The 25,843-nt window shown below is 37.0% G+C and overlaps 1 protein-coding gene across 1 annotated transcript in view; it reads right to left on the minus strand.

Annotated features, from left to right (window-relative positions):
• Nucleotides 1-25,843, minus strand: part of LOC140154375 (protein unc-80 homolog) — a 157,233-nt gene that overhangs the window by 38,859 nt on the left and 92,531 nt on the right. The window contains 7 exon segments of the mRNA XM_072176942.1: nucleotides 2,717-2,795; nucleotides 7,369-7,553; nucleotides 9,434-9,478; nucleotides 11,849-11,959; nucleotides 12,640-12,717; nucleotides 13,459-13,580; nucleotides 14,452-14,548. Of these exon segments, the coding sequence (XP_072033043.1) occupies nucleotides 2,717-2,795; nucleotides 7,369-7,553; nucleotides 9,434-9,478; nucleotides 11,849-11,959; nucleotides 12,640-12,717; nucleotides 13,459-13,580; nucleotides 14,452-14,548 (717 nt within the window).

Raw genomic sequence — 25,843 nt, forward strand, 5'->3', positions numbered from 1 at the left:
TGAGTCGGAGTGGTGCCTCAGCTAGTGGTGTTTATGCTCAAATATTGAGACAAAGCCCACATTCACAAGAAAAGGTATGATGCCAAGGCTTATTGTAATGGTTTTATATTTCCCCCTATGCATGATTTTTCATGAGAGGGGGAAATTAGCAAAAACTTTCATTTTGACCTATTATTTGTCATATAACACATATGGAAATATAAATGTGACCCGTGGCTTCCTTAACTCACTTCCAATGGCATTTACATCAAATTAAACAGCTGATAAAAAGTTGGGTTTTTTTATCACAAAAACTGAAGTGATTTTTCATGATATTGTCCCCATTTTACTTGATTGGATAACATAATTTGTTGTCTGCATCACATACTGTCATATCTCAAAAGGCTCCCTTGTGTGATTTTTTTATTATTATTGTTATTAAATTGTGATCAGATAATCACATTAACTTTATATATTAATATTGAGGTATTATCGCAGTATTGCAATCTCATGCACATTCATGAAAGAAAAATCATGCTGAAATATCAAATAACAATATGAAATACAACAATGATAATAAAAATCACACAAGGCAGAGATATGACAGTGTGTGATGCAGACAACAATATAGTGCACACACTTACATGCAAAAGAAATAACATGTAGACAAACTACAATGATCCACTGAGGGTAGCTAGATCTATGGAGGAAATCATATCACTGGAATAGAAAAGCATTACAAGTCATGCAACATATCACAATCATGCTTTGAGAAATATTTACATACTAACATGTTCAAAAGAAATCAAGAAAAGTAATCATTGTTAAAAGCTGCTGCTGCCTGTTCAATAAAATTCAATGTAGGAAGCCTCAATCTTTTTTCATGTTTGTGACCGTGAACAAATTTTGATATTTACCCAGAGCAGACAAAAAATGTGCAACTAGCCGGATTCTAACAGGTTACCTTCGTAATACTAAGAACAACACTCTAACCAGCTGAGCCACAGGGGCCACTGGAGAAGAGCAGACGATATATATCTATACGTATTAGGTTCAAATGATGTTTGTCACATTCCTAGCAGAAGAAATCAGAACTGTTAATTTGTAACAAATACACAAAGTCACGTAGGGTGATATGACTATAAAATCCTAATTACGTTGAGGAACATAAATTTCTATGTCTAACAAATTCAGGTCAGTTATCGACTGCCAATTGCATTGGTTTGGAATTGGCCTGCAGTATGAGCACAGTATGAAGGAGCAGCAAAAACATGTGTTTTACAAAACCGTTATAATAAGTTACAATTTGACTCCTATAAATTTGGTGACTATTTTATTGAAAAACGAGTAACATTCACAAGACCTTTTAAGTTTAACCAAATTTTAAAATATGACATGCACAAATGCAAATAAGCAAATCTAAATTGAATTCCTCTCCTTTCATTTGGCTTATATTACATTTATTAAAGCTGCAGCATTTTTCCATGTGCGTGGAGGTGCACAAGTAGAGCTTACGATTTCCAAATGTACGTATCATATGCCCGTACATCTATTCAAAATTACTCTCATGTGACAGGATTTAGAATAGATGCACAAGGGGTATGAATCCCAAGCTCTCTAATGTCTGTGCTTTTCAGGGACACAAAAATAAGAAATTGCTGTCTAACATTGGACACACAGTGATCTGTGGTCATCATCTGGAAGGTGTTGATAGACCACAAATAGCATAAAACACATTCAAAACATCTGCAATTAGGGTGTAGGATCATCGGTTACACTCAGCAGGTAAACATTCAAAAAGGCCAATAAAATTTTTTTTAATTGTATCTGTAGTACCGCACATAACAATTTTAAAACTATATCACACAGGGTAAGCCAGCAGAACACATCCCAATATAAACCACATCAATAAACACAATGTGTACATCATGTAGGTATGCCAGGTGAATTTAAATTTGCCATCAAACTGCATCGTTTTATATATCAAATTAAAGCCCTTGGGTAAAGAAAGCCAAAACTGAAAACCTTTTTGTCATAGCACTTTCCGTGGCAAAGTTACATCTTTTCAAAGATCGACTTTCATCAAAAAGATTCTGCTAGCAAAATTCCCCAAAACAGCATTACGGGGGTGTTTCTAGATCTTAGTCTCATGATGATAGCAGCTTTTTTTAATGGAACTGCTATCAAAATCCGTCTAAAATTCCATGTGTGAGTGTCTCATCACCATAAAAAATCATATATTTGGGTCAAGTGAAGTATAGAAAACATATTTATGTAGGTTTCCTTGACCGACCTGTTCTTGAAAAAAATTGAAATTTCTATGTAAATATGTATTGTGTTTGGTCCCCGGTCTAGGCAAATTTCGCTGACTAGCAAATGTGTTAACTAAGGTTTGCCTGGCATACCTAAATCATGAAGAGCAATCTAATAATATCAGAAATGGATGTGAAATCAAATCAAGCATTTCCTTTAATGAAAACACCACAAAATATCAATCAAATTAATACAATATAAAACTTCTCTAATTTACACATGCAATCATAGCCAAACTCTATAGCTACACAGAGACATAACTCATGCAAGAAAAGCAATTCTCAATTTGTGATGTTTTTCGCCCTGTACGTGCAAAAATGACCATAACCAAATAATGCAAACCTAATAAACTATAATATACTTTATAAATTACACAGCAACAAAAATCACAGTGAGCTAGCTCAATTTGATTTGTCATCCCTACCTCAATAGCATGGCATACAAGAGGATTGGATTGGTGATGAGTGTATACACGCAGAATGCTTGGTAAAATATACTGGAACCTATAGTAAACATAAAACATGAACAAAAATATACATGGAGATCATACACTTTTCAAATTATGATTTTCTTTAATGTCAATGTAATACAGTTCCACAATATTTACAATGCAAAAGAGCAGAACTATTGTACTATGGTATACTAGATCAATCAAGAATAATCATGGAAGGTCACAATTTGATGTTAGAGACTAACGGCGTGAAGGGGGCTGTGGAACCTAATGTGGACGGCTCCTCGCCCGGTAGGGTGTCCCATGGAGAACAGGTGGGCCCAGACCGTCAGCTAGCTACTGTTCGAAAAAGTAAGGTCATCTTGCGAAAAAGTAAGATCATCAGAGTTGGAACCTGGAATGTGCGAACTCTTAACCAGAGTGGGAAGCTCGAAAATGTTAAGCAAGAGATGACCTGACTTAAAATCAACATACTAGGAATAAATGAAACCAGGTGGACAAATAATGGAGACTTCAAAATCGATGACTTCAAGATGATTTATGCAGGTGGTGACAAGCATGAGAAAGGAGTTGGGCTAATGCTAGATGCAGATATGGCTAAATGTGTGCTGGGCTATTGGACTGTAAGTGAGAGAGTTTTGCTGGTCAAACTACAAGGACAACCTTTCAATATCTCTGTTATTGTAGTATATGCTCCCACAGCAGAGAGCACAGAAGAGGAGATTTATGCTTTTTATGATAAACTGGAGAAAGCAAAGGCTCAGTGCAAATCAGATGAAATACAACTGATCATGGGAGATTTGAATGCAAAGGTGGGGCAAGGACAAGATGGCAAAACAGTAGGCGAGTTTGGACTTGGAGAAAGAAATGAGCGTGGTGATAAATGGGTGCAGTGGTGTGAAGCAAACAACATGGTAATCACAAACACTTGGTTTAAGGAGCACCCCAGAAGAATATATACATGGAAGAGCCCTGGGGATCGCACAAGGAACCAGATAGATTTCATAACCATTATTGATAGATTTAGAAGAGCAGTGAAACATGCGAAGACATATCCAGGGGCAGACTGCGGTAGTGATCATATTCCAGTAGTATGCACACTTCGTTGTAAGCTGAGAAAGTTGAAGAGAGCGAAGATCACGAAGAAGGTAGATTTTGAACAGCTGAAGAAACCAGAGATCCGAATGGAGTATTCCATCAAAGTGGAGAACAGGTTTGAGCAACTTACAGACGAAGGAGAAGAGATGACATGGGAATCAATGAGGGATATCTTGGTTGAAACAGCAGAGGAATGCCTGCCAAAGAAGAAGAGAGAAAGTAAAAGCAAGTGGATGACAGAAGAAATTCTATCAATGATGAGAGACAGGCAAAAGATCATGGACAGGGATTCGAAAGAATATAGAGAGTTGGACAGGCAAATAAAGAAAGCGTTGCAAGGAGGCCAAAGAGACCTGGCTGAATAGTGAATGTGCCAAAATTGAGAGTCAATTTGGAGAGAATCGGAATGTGTACCAGAGGATAAATGAGATCTCAGGCAGGAAATCAGGCTGTTCAAGCTCTGGGTGCATCAAGGCAAAGAATGGTAATATGCTGGTAGGGAAAGATGATGTAATGAAAAGATGGATTGAATATGTTGGGGAGTTATTTCACGATGTAAGGGATGGTTTGCCAAGCTTTCCGATTCTATTGAGGGTCCAAAGATATTGCAGTCAGAGGTTCGATCAGCTATAAAAATGATGAGCAGAAATAAGGCTGCTGGGCCAGATGGAATAGTTGTTGAAATGATTGAAGCATTAGAGGATTATGGAATTGAGAAACTGGCAGGAGTCATCAACAGAATGTATGATGATGGGATATTTCCGGAAGACCTGAGCAAATCAATCTTTATTGCTCTTCCCAAGAAACCTGGCGCTGTGGATTGTGAACAACACCGTACAATTAGCCTTATGAGCCATGTTACAAAGATAATTCTAAGAATCCTGTTACTGCGTGCAAGAAGTAGAATAAAACCTGAGATTGGTAAAGAGCAGTTCGCTTTGTAGAAGATGCTGGTACCAGGAATGCGATTTATGTCTTGAGAATGATAACAGAGAGAGCGGTAGAGATGCAGAAGGATGTTTTCATGTGTTTCATTGACTACTCAAAAGCCTTTGACAAGGTGAGACATGATCAGCTTTTTGAAGATCTTGGCAGGCTAGACCTGCATGGAAAGGATCTACGACTGTTGCAGAACCTTTATTGGAACCAAACAGCGTGCATAAGGGTGGATGGAGATTGTAGTGAATATACAAGCATTAAGAGAGGAGTCAGACAGGGATGTGTGATGTCACCAGATCTCTTTAATTATTACAGTGAGCTGATTCTAAGGGAGCTAGAAAAGGAAAATGGTCTCAGTATAGGTGGACATAACATCACGAACATAAGATATGCAGATGACACTGTCCTATTAGCTGAGTCTGAGGAGGATCTGCAAAGGCTTCTTGATGTGGTGGTTCAGGAAAGTGAGAGGAAAGGTTTATCGTTAAATTGCAAGAAGACAGAATGTATGGTGGTATCAAAGACTGAAAGCCCAACATGCATATTGAAGGTGAAAGATCAAAGAATTAAGCAAGTTTCCTCCTTCAACTACCTTGGCAGTCTAATCACAGAAGATGCCAGATGTATTAAGGAGATTAAGAGAAGGATTGCACTGGCTAAGTCTGCGTTCTCAAAATTAGACAAGATCCTAAAAAACAGTGCCCTCAGTATAGAGAAAAGAATTCAACTCAACTGTAATGTCGTCCCTGTATTAATGTATGGAAGTGAAGCATGGTCAATAACAACAGACATTAAAAGAAGATTGGAGAGCTGCGAGATGTGGTTCCTTAGAAGAATGATGAAGATCCCGTGGACTGATAAAGTGTCTAATGACGATGTCCTAAGTAGAGCAAATGTGAACAGGAAGCTGTTACTTGAAATCAGAGTTAAGCAGCTCAAATTCCTTGGTCATATCCTCAGAAAGGATGGTTTTGAGAACCTAGTATTGACAGGAAGAATAGAAGGAACAAGGAGCAGAGGCAGGAAGAGAGTGATGTGGTTATCAAATCTGAAAGACTGGCTAAAAGAAAGGGGAGCTGAACATAAAGCGACAGCCGACAGAGCTTCTGGAGATGGCTTATAACAGAGAATTGTGGCACGACATGATCGCCAACGTCTTAGGATATGGCACCTAGAGAGAGAGATACTAGATCAAGATCCTTGCTTGAGCTAAAGAAAGGACTAATATACATTTTATACCTTTATTGTTTTACTACAAATATTCTTCTTTTGTCAATGTAGCACATGTATGTCCCATGTAGCAATATCTACAATGCAAAAGAGCAAACTCTTGACTGCAGTACACTACAGTATTTTGTAAAGTCCTTTCGCACCTGCCAATTGCCTGTCTTGATCATTGCGTAAAAAGAACTAGGTCACGCCTGCGTCACTCGATGCTACACATCTAGTTTGATGAATGAGATGTTGATAAGATGATGTGATTCAATTAGCCAATCAGAACCCCAATTCCTGTTTACACTGTAAACAGCGCCATGCACATTGGGCAGTGCAATAGGTCTTTGCCAAATACTGTAGACCAAGAATCTTATTTGGCCTAAAGAAAGGACTGATATATACTTTTATTGTTTCACATATAGTTACAGAGGTTTGAACTAATGTTATTTCACTCCTGAAAATTGATTTCAATTCCAAACTAATTCAATTCTTCATTGCTCACAGTTATTTCAATTCAAATTTTAATTCACTTCAAATGCATTGAAATGAAAATAACTAAAAATTCATTTCAATTCAAATTTCAATGCATTGATTTAACATTACTCAAAATGATTTTAATTCCAATCCAATTCAGTGCTTTATTGCTCACCATTATTTCAATTCCAACCCAATTCAATTCATGCCCCAGACAATCATTTTTATTCCAATTCAATTCCAATGCAATGAAATGAAAATCACCCAAAATTCATTTCAATTCAAATTCAAAATTCAATGCATTGATTTAACATTACTCAAAATTATTCAAATCCAATTCAGTGTTTCCTTGTTCACAATTATTTCAATTTCAATGCCCAAGCCAATCAATTTTATTCCAATTTAATTACAATGCATTAAAATGAAAATCACCCAAAATTCATTTCAATTCAAATTTCAATGCATTGAATTAACATTACTCAAAATGATTTAATTCCAATCCAATTCAGTGCTTTCTTGCACATAATTCAATTCCAACCCAATTTAATTCATGCCCAAGCCAATCATTTTATTTCAATTCAATTACAAAGCATTAAAATGAAAATCACTCAAAATTCATTTCAATTCAAATTCAAATGCATTGAATTAACATTACTCAAAATGATTTTAATTCCAATCCAATTCAGTGTTTCATTGCTCACAATTCAATTCCAACCCAATTTAACTCATGCCCCAGCCAATCATTTTATGAAATTTACCCAAAATCCATTTCATCTCCACACGGAGCGACCGTTTAAACAAACAAACAAACAAATCAAATGTCAATGCACTAAATTAACATTAGTTTGTACAACTTGGTACCCCACTAGAGCATAAGTAAGCCTATATATCATGCTTACCCTTTTGTTGCAAAGATTTGTTTGAAATGCCTGGAGAGATTGATGTACGATGCTAGGCACAAGCGTAACACACACATATCTTCACAATGTAGCATGAGGGCGCCATTGACCACATTCAAGAATAATTGGATATCAGCGCTCCACGAGAAATCAGGTGCCATTCTTGTGAAGAAGGTAGACATCATCTAATAATAAAAACATCAATGTGTTAAGGGGGGTCGATCTTTTGTGCGTAATTATAGAGGGCCAGGGGATTCACTCTATCATTAAAAAAATTATTTGAAGAAGTCAAAGAGCCCTAGGAATAAAAACTGGAGTGTAATTCACGCCAGATACAATTTCTTTATACGACAAAAATTAATTTTTGTAATCGATCAAAAAACAAACGTTTTATATCAATTTTAAATTGTAGCCTGAATCCGTAAATATGGTACCTCTCGCCCTTTTTTAGGTCAAGGCTATTTTTACCATTATGCAGCAAACCATTGTTGAAGCTATTTTACATACATGTACAAAACATTCTAGAGAAAGAATGAGGACATATAGTGTTGAAATATCTTTTGTTGATTTCGAATGATGTCATGAAGTCGTAAATTTTAAGGTCAAATTCCTAAAACCAAAACAAAACATTGCGACACAGATAATTCCCGACTTACATAATTTCATCATCACATCAGTGTCTTTATTATTTGTTTGAAACCTTTCCCAAGCGTTCGTGCTATTTATGCATAAAATGGCTAATCTATCTTTACAAAACACGTCTTTTTTTAGTAAACAAAAGGCTAAAGATGGCATTATGAGATTTATCTTTTATCATTACACTCATTCGCTCAACTGCCACGGTGGCAGAGTGGTAAAGCGCTAGACGCGTAATCGAAGGAAGTTTAGAATCGTTGGTTCGAGTCCAAACGAAGCCTGTGGAAACTTTTTTTCTTCAAAATTCATGATCGCATTCCGAAATGAGTCACTTGTCGGTAAATCATGTATCGTATCCTTAAGCATTTTCGTTTGCAATAAACACCCTAACAGGGCTACTAGCTAGTCACCTGTCCACCCGTCATTTTGGACGGGCAGCTTGTTAATCGGACAGACAAAATTAATGCCCATGACAAATATCCTAAATTCTACAAATAATGCTTGAATAAATTCTGTGAACTCCAAACAAGTCCAGACTAATAAATCAAGGCTGCAGCAAAAGCAATTTGAACTGACTGAACCCCTAGAAGGTACAAAGGTCTGGATTATGTATTCAGGCCCAAAGTTTGGACAGACAGCTTCGGTGAAAATGACAGGCACTTGTCAGATCCTAGCTAAGACCCTGCATCCTAAATGGGTCACCATCAATTAAATGAAGTCACATATTATTGTCTGTGTATCCAAATCAGTTTGTAAAAAAGTATGATTAGATTTAATAGTTCAAATGCTTATTAATATTATGTGCAATAACACATGTTAATTTGATGCTATTGAACTTATAACAATCAAATTAGAATGTAGTTATTATCATGAGAAAATACCTACAGTATATCCTCTAATAAACGCTCTTCCTCTAATTAATGCCCCTCCAGTCTTTTTGAAAAATTGAATTAGATAAACATCCCCTAACTCCTCCTGACAGACAATTTCCATGCTATCTTGTGTTAGTAAGCTTACCACAGTCAACACATGATCCGTAATAGCATTGGTATTGGCGAAATCAAATCGTAAACCGGTAAGTGAAACGGAAGTCATTGATCCCAAGTTCATAGTTCGTCATGATTTTTCAGCTTACCAAACAATTTTTCTGGGAATTATCGTTGTAAAAATGACCTTTAATAAATGCCACTCTTTTCGAAATTTCAGGCCCCTGGGGGGCATTTATTAGAGAATATTATGGTAGGCGAAAAGTTTGGCCTTTGAATTTTGCCATACAAATAGTTGTCATTGATTAATATTTGGTTTGATTTTATGTCCCTTAACAAAATCATATTTTACAGACACAAGAAAATAGAGTAGTTCATGTAATCATTTTTTTGAATAAACAAATTGATTAACAATCAATTTTTTGGATCACTTTGTTTCTTACCTTCACCCAGAGGAATTTGTGAAGCATATCCAATCCAAACAGCTCCTACAAATAAATGTACAAGAGATAAGGTTATTAAAGTTGGCTGCGCCTTTCATCTCAAAATGCCTTGTTCATATTTGCAACCTGTCTTTGAATGGGTCTACTTTTCCTGATGCATGGAAGAAGGCTAAAGTAACTCCAATATTTAAATCGGGTGATAAAACTAATGTTAGTAACTATAGACCTATCTCTGTATTACCACTTGTATCAAAGATCATTGAAAGAGCTGTTCATGATCAATTATATGAATATATGAGTAATGTAGGACTATTATCAAATGCTCAATCAGGATTTCGTCCAAATCATTCCACAACAACAACCCTTCTAGATGTTCAAGATTACATTTTAAAGAATATGGATACAGGTTATGCTACAGGCGTTTTATTTATAGACTTAAAGAAAGCATTTGATACTGTAAATCATGATATTCTGATTAGGAAACTTAAACAATATGGGGTATGTGGGGATGAATTATTATGGTTTAAATCATACTTAAACAACAGAGAACAAACTGTTAATGTTAACTCAACTTTTTCTGATTTTTAGGCCAATTGATATTGGTATTACTCAGGGCTCAATTTTAGGTCCTTTACTGTTTATAATTTTGTTAACTGTTTACCTAATGCTGTGTCTGAATGTAAAACTGTAATGTATGCAGATGATACCTCTTTAATGTGTAAAGCTAAAAATGAATCTGATCTTAAAATTCAAATGGAGTCATGTCTAAGTAGGGTAGCTGAATGGTTCAAAGTAAACAAACTCACTTTAAATGTTGAAAAGACTAAGTTTATGATCTTTGGTACAAACAAAATGCTTGAAAAGTTCAACAATGTACATTTAATATATAACAACAATGATATTGAAAGAGTAGATGAGTTTAAATATCTAGGTGTGAAATTTGATAGCAAGCTGTCTTGGTCAGCTCATGTCGATAATGTTAGTAAAACTATTTCCAAAAGAACTGGCATAATAAAACGTATAAAATATTTCCTTCCATACAAAACCACTGTAATGTTATCCAATGCTCTTGTTATTCCCCACTTTGATTATGGAAGCATGGTCTGGTCAAATTTTAGTGTAGAGTACCATAATAGGCTTCAGGTACTTCATAATAATCTAGCTAGAATAATTCTCTCAGCAGACATAAGGACACCAACTAATGATTTAATGAATACATTGCAGTGGGTTAAACTTGATCAAAGATGGCATAATACTCTATTAATGACTGTTTTCAAATGTTTAAAGAATGAATATCCATCGTACTTATCTTCTCAATTTGATTTTGTTCATGATAACCATAATCATATAACTAGAAATCATACTTCTAATACATTGATTGTACCAAAATTTAAATCAAATTCAGGTCAACGTACTTTTCATGTCAGGGCAGCCTATGCATGGAATTCTTTGCCACCGACAGTAAGAGCTCAGATGCAAAATATGACTTTAGGCCAATTTCAATCAAAAATTAAAGAAATTTAGGCCTGTCTTTTTCTATATTTTATTCATTTACTTGCTTGATTTTGTATATAAATATAATTATTGTATTTCTGTATTTTGAATCATGGTATTTATAATTATCTTGTAGTTGATGGTACCATTATACTTATTTGTAATATATTGTAAATACGTTGTAAATACTGTATGATACTTTGTAAATATTGTGTATCGTAATATATTTTGTTGCTATATAACATGTATCAATGAGGGCCTGCTTGAAAAGCAGTGCTTGTCACTGAAGCAGTATAACCCTCAATAAAGAAAGAATAAATAATAATAATAATAATAATAATAATAATAATAATAAGATATATCAGTTGAACTACTTTCTTACAAGGTTCAAAATGAAACTTGCACTTTTCAGACAATTTTAAAAGAAATATGGGATAACAATACCCTTCACAACCTAACCCTAACATTATCCTCAACCTTTGCTTCTAACCCTAATCTTAAAGCTATGAGATTATGGCACTTTACAGAAAGGCACTGATGACTTTTGCCCAAGACACATATTATAAACCATTTAGAATCATCCTGGGATGCAGGTATATACAGGCACAGTACCCTAGTCAACCTACATATAGAATAACTTGCAGGCAGTAATATATTTGAACTAGACAATACTGCCAGTATGCTCTTTGTTTCGCTATATGATATTGATATCAAATTGGATCGATTTAGCCCATATTTTTTAGTCGACCTATATTGGATTTTAAAACTCATAGCGAGACCAATAAATATTGGGCATAAAGCATCCAATTTTATCATTATTATGTTTTGGATCCAATATTTTCGCACACTTGGATTCATCATAGCATAATAACGGCTGATACTGGAGTTAAACACTGAAGATAAAACTGATTTTTCACTCACCTTTCCTTGCCTTGGTATTGTGTAAAGCATAAACTCAGCATCCAGAGCCTTCCGTGGAAAAGATGGCAAACGAATTAACTCATCGTGCAGGAAACTGATATGAGCAGCTGCCTGTAAGCATGAACAATAACAATTATATTAGCTTGTGCTTTATGATTTGCTATCAAAGCTGTCTGCACTATCCCGGTATGCGAGTCAAAATTTCTGATAAAAAAATTCAAACTTGTCCAGTTGGACTGCTCCTAAAAGTCTATACTGGGATAAACATGCATTTTAATGAATGTACAAAAATTAACAATTTTAAGCTATTTGCATCCAAAAATCAGGTGAATGCTGGTTTTAAACCCTTTCAAAGGAAGATAAAGGCCTATACACGTGTTGATAGATTTAAAATAAGGAGTTAGATGGCACCACAGAAGATTTCCAGTAGTTCTGCCATGCAGCTTGTTGCACTGACGTTCATTGGGAGCATTAGATTTCAGACCACTCCTCAATGCAGGTCCACATTCAAAGTGCCAATTTTAAATCTTCCATTTACACCCCTCTCATACAAACACACCTACAGGTAATAACCTCCTAACGGGAGGACTGTGACATTTAACCAGAGATTGATGTTATTCTACCAAATGAATGTATTTTCAGGTTATTTGCAGTCAATTGCACACACTAGTCCCAAATGGAATGTTAAGTTTCAGTTTCATAAAACATCCTCATTTGATGGTTATTATATAAACATTCCCACATCAGATCTCACACATGTACCCCCACACCCACACAAACATGCACATTACCTGTAATGGTGTTGCACTTTGAAGTGTTGCCAGTGCAAAGTACACCCTCCCCAGTGCAGACAATTTCAGTGAGAATGCCTGTAAATGGACAGAAAAATTAATGACATGCAGATTTTAACTTCTATCAGATAATCAGAACTCTACACAAATGTGACCCGTACACCACGAATGAGCCGTAAATGTCCTCAATTGTATTCTGAGTTACAGTGTAAAATGGGCATGAAGGTCGATTCATAGGTACCTCAATTTGGTGCTACGTGTACCTCATTTAATGAGATACATGTAGCACCAAATTGAAATACCTATGAATATGACCTTCATGCCCATTTTACACTGTAACTCAGAATACAATTGAGGACATTTACGGCTCATTCGTGGTGTACGGTCACAAATATTCAAAACTCACAGGGCTGACAATAAATATTATATATTAAGATTGATTAGATAAGATAAACTTTATTTTACATTCTTTGGAAAAAAATTGGAAAAAAAAGAAGATGCTCGAGAGGCCTGATTGCTGAAGTGAACACTACCTTCACATTTAGAACAGCATTATATAAACTTACAGGGATTAGGCCTATATGTATTTAACAAAAATCAAGAAATACATTATTCTTTTATAAGCATTCATATACAGGAAAATAAGTATGCACAATCATATTTATGAATATCTTTTATACAAATGAGATCAGACAACTATTTACCAAACAAACCCTTTTTGATGACATTGATCCCATTATACCTAGTCCTTTTGCTATTTAAATGACCATTCCCTTACATGAGCTTATTGTAATATATATGACCATTCCCTTCATTTACCTGTCTCTGCAATTGTTCCAATCCTTTTGTTTGATCCATTTTGGTAAGAATCAGCTCTGGGCACTGTGATCGCTTGTAAGCATAGAAATCCCTTACATAGGATTTGACATCCAGCATTTGATCTACATAGGATTTTAAAAAAAGGAAAGGATAAATATAAATAGTACATACCATCATGTTAGAATTCACATAGAACTGCATGTGCTGTACTTAAAACAGCATGACATCAACCGAACAACTTCACCATCACTCTATTTCATATTGCAACCTGCTCTTTAACAATATGTTCTACGTGCAGTTGCGCGAAATCACACTACACAAGTTGCACGTAGGACAATGGTGGTCATCTTGGATATGCGGGTAAGGGAACACATATGATTACTCCATAAACATTTCAAGTGATTATTACTTATGAGCAGTTTTGAAATTCACTTGAACGTCCATCATGACTGTCATTGGTGTGTGCCGGGTCACATTATTGCATTGTGTGAGATTTGTGCAAATCTGAACATTGCCCTTAGAAAGTGTCAAACAGTTCAAAGGGTGCAGTATTGCAAAAGAACTTGATTTTGTAACCCTACTTTTTCAGATTTATAGCCCAGAATAGTCTATTTTAATGTGTGCATTTTACTGTTGCAACATATACACTTTCTTCTCTACTATGATTACTGGTAAGGATTTCCCACTGACACAATTTTGTCATTAGCATTTTGTCCTTGTTGCCACAGTGAAAAATGCTCCAGCTATAAAAATACAGCTTGAGGTTTGTCTCATTGACATGCCAACAACTGACCTATTTACTTTGCAATTTGAATAAATGTACCCAATAGTTGTACAAATTGTAAGTAAGTTGTAGGATTGCTTTCTAACAAAAGTAGACCAGAAAAAACCCAGTTAAATAATATACACATATGTGTTGTACTTCCGTAAATTTTGAGCTATGCTGCTCTTCTGGTATGTTACATAATATATACTACATTGAGTTGTACTTACGTGTCTTCTTGTCCACCAAGAAGTGTGAGCTATGCTGTTCTTCTGGTATGTTAAAGAATTCCAAGCATTCGGACAAAATCTCTTCAAACTGCAAGTCCTATTGATTATTGTAACAACAAAATATGTTAATGAAGTGGTGGTGGTGGTATAAAATATAACAAGAGCAACTTTTGTAGATTTTCTTTGGCCCTTAATACTATATCCCCAACATTAAACTTAGAACTCTAGTTATTTTTACATGTTTCCTGTCTAGATCGAAAGTGTTTTTGCAATCATGGTCATTATGCACTCTTCACAAAGTATTATTAAAGAAGGGTACTCAATAAACAAACATATAATTGAGTTATGTACGTCATCCACCAGTGGAGCTCCTGCGCCCCTCCGCAGAACTTCCGGTAGTGGATGTTCTGCGCTCGGGGGCGCAGAGAATCCACTGTCGGAGTTGCTGCGCCGGAAGCAAAATAATAGATTTTCGTATTATAATAACGGTGGATCATTGCTGCGCTCGGGCGCAGAACATCCACTGTTGGAGTTGCTGCGCCCGGGCGCAGTCCCTTATATGTAACGGTGGATCATTGCTGCGCCGGGCGCAGAACATCCACTGTCGGAGTTGCTGCGCCGGAAGTAAAATAATAGATTTTCGTATTATAATATAAACGGTGGATCATTTCTGCGCTCGGGCGCAGAACATCCACTGTCGGAGTTAGCTGCGCCGGGCGCAGTCCCTTATATGTAACGGTGGATCATTGCTGCGCTCGGGCGCAGAGAATCCACTGTCGGAGTTAAGGCGCCGGAAGTAAAATAATAGATTTTCGTATTATAATAACGGTGGATCATTGCTGCGCCGGGCGCAGAACATCCACTGTCGGAGTTGATGCGCCGGGCGCAGTCCCTTATATGTAACGGTGGATCATTGCTGCGCCGGGCGCAGAACATCCACTGTTGGAGTAACTGCGCCGGAAGCAATATAATACATTTTCTTATTATAATAACGGTGGATCATTTCTGCGCTGGGGCGCAGAACATCCACTGTCGGAGTTGATGCGCTCGGAAGCAAAATAATACATTTTCTTATTAGGCCTATATTAATAAATATACATGCGTATAATAACTAGTATTGGGCCTATTATAACTCCAAATTGAAAGCAAAATAACACATGTTCTTATTGAAATTACGGCGGATCATTGCTGCGCCGGGCGCAGAAAATCCACTGTCGGAGCTTCTGCGCTCGGAAGTCAAATAAATTATTTTCTTATTTTATTAATGAAATATAATTATGCATGCGTATAATAACTAAACTCCGAGAAGTTTATTGCTATAGTATAACCGAATTGACAGCAAAACAATAGATTTTCTTATTATAATAACGGTGGATCATTGCTGCGCTCGGGCGCAGAACATCCACTGTTGGAGTAACTGCGCTCGGAAGCAAAATAATGGATTTTCTTATTAAAATAACGGTGGATCATTTCTGCGCTCGGGGGGCGCAGAACATCCACTGTCGGAGTTGATGCGCCGGAAGCAAAATAATACATTTTCTTATTAGGCCTATATTAATAAATATACATGCGTATAATAACTAGTATTAGGCCTATTATAACTCCAAATTGAAAGCAAAATAATACATTTTCTTATTGAAATTACGGCGGATCATTGCTGCGCCGGGCGCAGAAAATCCACTGTCGGAGCTTCTGCGCCGGAAGTCAAATAAATTATTTTCTTATTTTATTAATAAAATATAATTATGCATGCGTATAATAACTAAACTCCGAGAAGTTTATTGCTATAGTATAACCGAATTGACAGCAAAATAATAGATTTTCTTATTATAATAACGGTGGATCATTGTTGCGCTCGGGCGCAGAACATCCACTGTTGGAGTAACTGCGCCGGAAGCAAAATAATGGATTTTCTTATTAAAATAACGGTGGATCATTTCTGCATCGGGGCGAGAACATCCACTGTCGGAGTTGATCTTTCGGAAGCAAAATAATACATTTTCTTATTAGGCCTATATTAATAAATATACATGCGTATAATAACTAGTATTAGGCCTATTATAACTCCAAATTGAAAGCAAAATAATACATTTTCTTATTGAAATTACGGCGGATCATTGCTGCGCCAAGGCAGAAAATCCACTGTCGGAGCTTCTGCTCGAAATTCAAATAAATTATTTTCTTATTTTATTAATAAAATATAATTATGCATGCGTATAATAACTAAACTCCGAGAAGTTTATTGCTATAGTATAACCGAATTGACAGCAAAATAATAGATTTTCTTATCTTACTATAAATAGGGAAATGTTGTATGTATCTATCTATGTATCTATCTATCTATCTATCTATCTATGTATGCCTATAAAGGCTCCGTCAGTTTCGATCCAAATGTCGCCAAATTCATACGGGAGATCGATGAATATACGGGGACGTGTTTAAACTTTATTTGGTTGAAAACGGTCAAGAATTGGCTGCAAAAACAGTGAAAACATGGGTAAAAACGGGGTTTTTGTTATGAAAATCGGTTACCGGCCAACGCGTCACTGCAGCTGGCCGGCAGCGTCGGGCGCTATGCGCGTAATGCGACTACGCCAATCTTGGCAGAACGGCGCGAGAGCCACGCGACTGCGAGCCAGAGACCAGTGGACATGATACGGAAAGAAGGAAAAATAAAGGACAAAAAGGTACATGGACGGGTCACGGGATTATGATAACGGGTAAAGACGTCCACAGACACGCTATGAGAGGACGTAATAAATACGGGAAAAAGATGTTTGTTGTATAAACAACATGAAGCGGCACTATAAAGAAAAATAAATAAATAACATGGAAATGAATAAATAAATAGGTTAAATAAATAAATAACATGGAAACGGAAAATCACAAGCTAAGCAAAAGAAACTAAAAAAGAAAGTGTAAGAAGAGACAGGTTTAGAAACATAAAATGTACCTTTTCAATGATTCTACATGTTCAGTAATTATTCCTGTTATGGTGAACGCTCCCATCTAGCGGGGTCCCGCGCGAAGCGCGGGTATCCCGCTAGTTATAATAACGGTGGATCATTGCTGCGCTCGGGCGTAGAACATCCACTGTCGGAGTTGATGCGCTCGGAAGCAAAATAATGGATTTTCTTATTAAAATAACGGTGGATCATTTCTGCGTTCGAGCGCAGAGAATCTACTGTCGGAGTTGATGCGCTCGGAAGCAAAATAAAGTATTTTCTTATTATTTCTATTAGGCCTATGCATGCGTATAATAATAACTATAACTCCGAGAAGTTTATTGATATTTACTATTAGGTCTGCGCTCGAAAGCATAATAATGGATTTTCTTATTAAAATAACGGTGGATCATTTCTGCGCTCGGGGGGCGCAGAACATCCACTGTCGGAGTTGATGCGCCGGAAGCAAAATAATACATTTTCTTATTAGGCCTATATTAATAAATATACATGCGTATAATAACTAGTATTAGGCCTATTATAACTCCAAATTGAAAGCAAAATAATACATTTTCTTATTGAAATTACGGCGGATCATTGCTGCGCCGGGCGCAGAAAATCCACTGTCGGAGCTTTCTGCGCTCGAAATTCAAATAAATTATTTTCTTATTTTATTAATAAAATATAATTATGCATGCGTATAATAACTAAACTCCGAGAAGTTTATTGCTATAGTATAACCGAATTGACAGCAAAATAATAGATTTTCTTATCTTACTATAAATAGGGAAATGTTGTATGTAACTATCTATGTATCATGGAAAGGCTCCGTCAGTTTCGATCCAAATGTCGCCAAATTCATACGGGAGATCGATGAATATACGGGAACGTGTTTAAACTTTATTTGGTTGAAAACGGTCAAGAATTGGCCTCAAAATCAGTGAAAATGTGGTACGTTGCTATGCTGGGTAAACAAAAAGGGAGTCAGTTGTCAAGCTAGCCCGTGCGCGTCGTACGGGCGTATCTAATGCCAAGCCGCTCACAGAAGCTGCAGCGACCAAGCAGCGCTGGTATCGCAGCACTACGCCATGTCGGCGTAAGCGCATGAGAGTCTCGCAATGAATGATAATACGGGTGAACGACCGACCGTCAAAAGAACAAACAACATGAAGAGGCAGGCCTACTGTAATTAAAAAAGAAAACAAAATGAGGACAAACAGGTAGGCCGACGAGTATGTGGGTTAGCCTATAGTTAGTCACAGTAAGAAAATGAAAATGGGAATAAAATAGGCTAAAGAAGGAAAGAATAATAAAATCTAATAAAATTAGATGATTTAAATAAAAAAAGCTATTAAACTGAGGAAAGAACTAAATAAATAACATGAAAACGGGAAATCACAAGCTAAGCAGCAAATAAAAAATGAAGTCAACAGGGAAATAAATGTAAGAAAGGACAGAAAATAATGGGAACGGGAAAAAGTAAATAAAAAACATGGTAACGGAAATTTGCAAGCTTAGCGGCAAAATGTTTTTAAAAAATAGAACAAAATTGGCCCATGTAGAAGAAACTAAAAAGAAAGAAAGAAACTAAAATGGAAACTTAGGCTTAACGAGGGTCAGACTCAGATAAATGAAATTTACCTTTTCAATGATTCTACCTGTTCAGTAATTCCTCCCGTTTTAGTGAACGCTCCCATATACTCACCTAGCGGGGACCCGCGCGTAGCGCGGGTGTCCCGCTAGTTATAATAACGGTGGATCATTACTGCGCTCGGGCGTAGAACATCCACTGTCGGAGTTGATGCGCTCGGAAGCAAAATAATGGATTTTCTTATTAAAATAACGGTGGATCATTTCTGCGTTCGAGCGCAGAGAATCTACTGTCGGAGTTGATGCTCTCGGAAGCAAAATAAAGTATTTTCTTATTATTTCTATTAGGCCTATGCATGCGTATAATAATAACTATAACTCCGAGAAGTTTATTGATATTTACTATTAGGTCTGCACTCGAAAGCAAAATAATGGATTTTCTTATTAAAATAACGGTGGATCATTGATGCGTTCGAGCGCAAAGAATCCACTGTCGGAGTTGATGCGCTCGGAAGCTAAATAAATTATTTTCTTATTATATTAATAATATATTTTTTATTGTAATAGCTCTACGGAGAAGTTTATTACTATTAGGCCTATGCATGCGTATAATAATTACTATAACTCCGAGAAGTGTATTGATATTTACTATTAGGTCTATATAATGCGCTCGCAAGCTCAGATTATAATAAAACTTATTATATTAGCGCCACGGAGAAGTTTATCACTATTAGGGCTATTGGTCTTACAAGTTTCATTTCTTTACTGTTTTCTTTCTTCTTCATTCTTTTTTCTTCTTTTTTTTTTTTCGTTCACGTTTCCTTGTCGGTACTTCTCATGTAACCGCAAATAATTCCTATTCAAATATAATTCTGATTGACACATGTCCACTTGCAATTCGGCCTTTGTTAGTCACCAGATAAGTAGGTGTCATTTTGTGGTTAATAGATAAAAGGAACCGATAAGGCGAAAAAAGAAACCCTGTTCTACTGGTGGACGGACCTTTCAAGTAGGGTCGGCCATTTTTTTGTTTTGTTTTTTTGGAAATTACTGCGCTCGGAAATAAAATTACATATTTTCTTAATATTATAATATCAGTGGATCATTTTTGCGCTCGAGTGCAGAGAATCCACTGCCGGAGTTGCTGTGGCAACACACAATAAAACACAATTAAATGTAGAATGCACAATTATGTCACAAAAACAATGAAAGGAGGATTTCGTGATCCTAGCATCCTCTTTTTATGAAATTTTTCAATAGATATCCACGAAAGTAGGTTATTCCCAAAATTTAAGTTGATTCGAGTTTGCGTTTGTGATTTCCTTATTCGTGTAGGCCTATATATCGTAGGCCTTGGTGTAGCCTAGATACCGGCGACATGAAACCACGTTTATCGGTTCCTTTAATCTATAACCACAAAATGACGGCGCATAATTATCCTCATTGATATTGTTCTGTATTGTTCTGAATGTTTTGTATGCCGTGGATTTAAATTTGGCATTGATCTTCGGTTATGCTAGTTTTTTCTAGTGGTCATGTGTCAATCAGAATTATATTTAAATAGGAATTATCTGAGAGAGCAATTGCGGTTACATGAAAAGTACCGACAAGGAAACGTGAACGGAAAAAAAGGGAAAGAAAAAAAAAGACAAAAGAAGAAAAGAATGAAGATGAAAGAAAACAGAAAATAAATGTAAAATGAGAAAAAAACACATATTATATTATATTAGACTCTAGACTCTTTTTTTTTACTTCCGAGCGCAGATACTCCAACAGTGGATGTTCTGCGCCCGAGCGCAGCAATGATCCACCGTTATTATAATAAGAAAATCTATTATTTTGCTTCCGGCGCATCAACTCATATTTTGTATATTGATAAGTATTTTAATTTGTATAAATATTGTAATTTTTATAAATGCTGTATTATTTTCATTATTATGTGTATTATGTATTCAGCGCCTAGAGGCCGCTTTGTGTGTATTAGTGCGCTTTTAATAAATGTCTTATTATTATTATTATTATTATTATTATTATCAACTCCGACAGTGGATGTTCTAAGCCGGCGCAGCAATGATCCACCGTTATTATAATAAGAAAATCTATTATTTTGCTGTCAATTCGGTTATACTAATAGCAATAAACTTCTCGGAGTTTAGTTATTATACGCATGCATATTATATTTTATTAACATAATAAGAAAATAGCGTTTATGATTTCCTTATTCGTCTATATATCGTAGGCCTTGGTGTAGCCTAGATGCCGGCGACATGAAACCACGTTTATCGGTTCCTTTAATCTCTAACCACAAAAGGACGGCATAATTATCCTCTGCCGTGGATTTAAAATTGACATTGATCTTCGCTTATGCTAATTTTTGGACCCCCTCCGCTTGTTTGGGAATCCACCTACTTATCTGTTGACTAACAAAGGCCGAATTGCAAGTGGTCATGTGTCAATCAAAATTATATTTGAATAGGAATTATCTGAGAAAGCATTTGCGGTTACATGAAAAGTACCGACAAGGAAACGTGAACGGAAAAAAAAGGAAAGAAAAAAAAAAGACAAAAGAAGAAAAAAATAAAGATGAAAGAAAACAGAAAATAAATGTAAAGTGAGAAAAAAATCCCAAAACAAAACAAAAAAACATATTATATTATATTAGACTCTAGAGGGCGCAACACTAAATCACTCCGCATTTTATGTAACAACGAAATTGGCTAATATAGTCCATAGTGAATATGAGATTGTAGCGACCATATCTACCGACATGTTCACATTAAATCCCTCAATATTGGCTCATATGAATTCGACAAGTGTCTTTAATGATAACATGCAGAAGAAAAATGGACAATTGATCTCAAAAGCAATTCTCTGTGGCGGATTAAGAGAAAACCCGATTTTGAAATGTGAGTGGTGAGTTTAGTATATTTTTAGCTATGTTTTTTTGCACCGCAAAACCGGGCCGCAAAATAGCGAAAAAAGTCAATGGTCATCGATATATGCCGACAAAAGTTTTGGAATCTAGAGAAACAGAGCTTTAATTTGATACCAAATTTATTTTGCCAAGTATTGCAGGGACGCCAGAAATGGCGCTTGAAGAAGGCCGAATTCACACGGTTCCGCCATTATGCACTATGTGCGGGGAGAGCCTCGAACTGGCAGCATACATGAATGGGAATTGAGCTAGTCATAACGTTCTGTGTAAGGTTACATAATTCTTCCTTTCATGTATGCTGCCAGTTCGAGGCTCTCCCCACATAGTGCATAATGGCGGAACTGCTAAGTAGCGAATGGGACGCTGAATTAGTGCTGCGCCCCCTCTAGACTTTTTTTTCTTTTCCGAGCGCATTTACTCAAAAAAAAAAAAAAAAACAGTGGATGTTCTGCCCGGCGCAGCAATGATCCACCGTTATTATAATAAGAAAATCTATTATTTTGCTGTCAGTTGTTATACACATGCATAATTATATTTTATTAATAAAATAAGAAAACAATTTATTTGACTTCCGGCGCAGAAGCTCCGACAGTGGATTTTCTGCGCCCGGCGCAGTAATGATCCACCGTTACATATAAGGGACTGCGCCGGCGCATCAACTCCGACAGTGGATGTTCTGCGCCCGGCGCAGAAATGATCCAGCAGTTTCTTCCTGATAAGGACCCATTTCAAGTCAACTTGGGTTCAGAGACAGGCAATTTCTTTTCCTTTAAGGGGGTACTACACCCCTGTGGTAAATTTTGACTATTTTTGCATTTTTCTCAAAAAATAATAACACACTGGTAAAAAAAGTTATGTATATTATTGGGGCAAGGAATCCAATTATTACACTGAAATTTCAATGACTCAAGACAAGCGGTGTAGTAATTGGATTCCTTGCCCCTATAATATACATTAATTTTGTTACCATTGTGTTATTAGTTTGTGAGAAAAATGCAAAAATAGACACAAATTTATCGAGGGGTGTAGTACCCCTTAATTTTTTGTACTAAGGCCATAATTTTGTATGTAGGACTATATTCAATTGTGTTATAATTTTGTTTCTTGTTTATATATAATGTATATTTGTTGTTTTTGAAGCACTTTTACGCTGGTTAGGCGTGTGCCACTGATACAAAAGTGTATGTTCCAATGAATAAATAAAATAAATATACTAATAGCAATAAACTTCTCGGAATTAAGTTATTATACGCATGCATATTATATTTTATTAACATAATAAGAAAATAGCGTTTGTGATTTCCTTATTCGTCTATATATCCTGATATATCGTAGGCCTTGGTGTAGCCTAGCTGCCGGCGACATGAAACCACGTTTATCGGTTCCTTTAATCTCTAACCACAAAATGACGGCCCATAATTATCCTCAGCCGTGGATTTAAAATTGACATTGATCTTCGCTTATGCTAATTTTTGGACCCCCTCCGCTTGTTTGGGAATCCACCTACTTATCTGTTGACTAACAAAGGCGAATTGCAAGTGGTCATGTGTCAATCAGAATTATATTTGAATAGGAATTATCTGAGAGAGCAATTGCGGTTACATGAAAAGTACCGACAAGGAAGCGTGAACGGAAAAAAGGAAAGAAAAAAAAGACAAAAGAAGAAAAGAATGTAGATGAAAGAAAACAGAAAATAAGCGTAAAATGAGAAAAAACATATTATATTATATTAGACTCTAGACTCTTTTTTTTTTTTTTTTTATCGCAGTTACTCCAACAGTGGATCTTCTGCGCCCGAGCGCAGCAATGATCCACCGTTATTATAATACTAAAATCTATTATTTTCCGAGCGCATTATTTTTTGCGCCCTAATATAATAAGAAAATATTAGTTATTATACGCATGCATATTGTATTTTATTAATAAAATAATAAAATAATTTATTTGACTTCGAGCGCAGAAGCTCCGGTAGTGGATTTTCTGCGCCCGAGCGCAGTAATGATCCGCCGTAATTTCATTATGAAAATGCATTATTTTGCTGTCAATTTGGAGTTACAGTTATTATAATTGGCCTAATACTAGTTATTATACGCATGTATATTTATTAATAAGAAATAATAGGCCTAATAAGAAAATCTATTATTTTACTTCGGCGCAGTTACTCCAACAGTGGATGTTCTGCCCGAAGCGCAGAAATGATCCACCGTTATTATAATAAGAAAATATATTATGTCAATTCGGTTATACTAATAGCAATTAACTTCTCGGAGTTTAGTTATGATAAGCATGCATATTATTTTTATATAATAAGAAAATATTAGTTATTATACGCATGCATATTGCATTTTATTAATAAAATAAGAAAATAATTCACTATATAGCGCAGTTCCTCCAACAGTGGATGTTCTGCGCCCGGCGCAGCAATGATCCACCGTTACATATAAGGGACTGCGCCGGGCGCATGAACTCGACAGTGGATGTTCTGCGCCCGGCGCAGAAATGATCCACCGTTATTATAATACACGAAAATCTATTATTTTACTTCGGCGCAGTTACTCCGACAGTGGATGCTCTGCGCCCGGCGCAGCAATGATCCACCGTTACATATAAGGGACTGCGCCCGGGCGCATGAACTCCGACAGTGGATGTTCTGCGCCCGAACGCAGAAATGATCCACCGTTATTATAATCGAAAATCTATTATTTTACTTCGGCGCAGTTACTCCGACAGTGGATGTTCTGCGCCCGAGCGCAACAATGATCCACCGTTACATATAAGGGACTGCGCCCGGGCGCATCAACTCCGACAGTGGATGTTCTGCGCCCGAGCGCAGCAATGATCCGCCGTTATTATAATACACTGCGCACCCTCTACTTACCTCCCACGACCTGATCTATGCACAAAACGAAGTTTGGGACCACAAGAAACCCCTGTACCACAGAAAAGGTTTTGGCACCCCGGAGAAGCGGGGATGACAACGCCCAGGTGTTGGTATCGCCCAACACTAACGAGATATCGTCCTCACCAATTCGTTTCTTGCGACCAACAAGGGCGTGTTTACTGAAGAGCTCCAATTTCTGTTGAGAAATATCGTAGCAGCGTGAGGCTTATTTCCGAGTAACGGTTACGCAAGTATCAGTTATCACTTCGGTGGTATTTTCTGTAACTTAAGCAAGATTTTTTCCCATTTGTGATGTTTTTTTCTTGCTAGTTTCTCGTAGTCTCTGTGGTCGACGTGAGACCGCCCAAGTAAAATAATCATAGGTTCTCACTCGGCTCCCCCTGGTAATTCCACAGGAGGTCGCCGGGATTATTTCTTGGCGATTTCCCTTCTGTCCCGGCTACTTTGGCTTTCGTAGTCGGTGTTTTGACTCATTTTTCTTCACACATGCAGTAAGCTTAAAATTCGCGGTTTTTTCGCTTAATAGTGCGGGGGCATATGTCAAAACTGTTCCCATGCGCACCTTTCAGTAGTAGGGGATCTCGTGTTCACTTTTTTGGATCCCGTGCGCTTTCTCATGTTTTGGGTTCTCTGGCGGTTGAGGAGGGGTCCTCCCTTTGGGGAGTCTGTGGCCCCATTGCAGGTTGGCCCTCTTGCTTATCCCTCTCCTCTTACGCCGGGGTTCCCTCCCTTCAGTCTCTTCGGAGATGAGAGGGAGTTTACATGTTTTCTTATCCTTTCTCCATTGCAGGTAGCTCCAGGAGACCAGGTATGAGAGAGACGGTCTCTCTCTCTCTCTCTCTGTTGCTGGGTGGCTCGTACCCTCACGGCTCCCTGAGCGCCACGGCGTCGGGTCGATTGCCGTCAGAGGTGGATGTACAGCCCGGCACCCCTGAGCAATGGCCTGGCTCGCGCCCGAAGCGGCCACTCCTCGACTGCACCTGTTGCGGTCGGGTTGAGTGCCCAGGCGTGGGCGCTACT

Source organism: Amphiura filiformis, chromosome 6, assembly GCF_039555335.1.
Source record: "Amphiura filiformis chromosome 6, Afil_fr2py, whole genome shotgun sequence".
NCBI lineage: Eukaryota > Metazoa > Echinodermata > Ophiuroidea > Amphilepidida > Amphiuridae > Amphiura > Amphiura filiformis.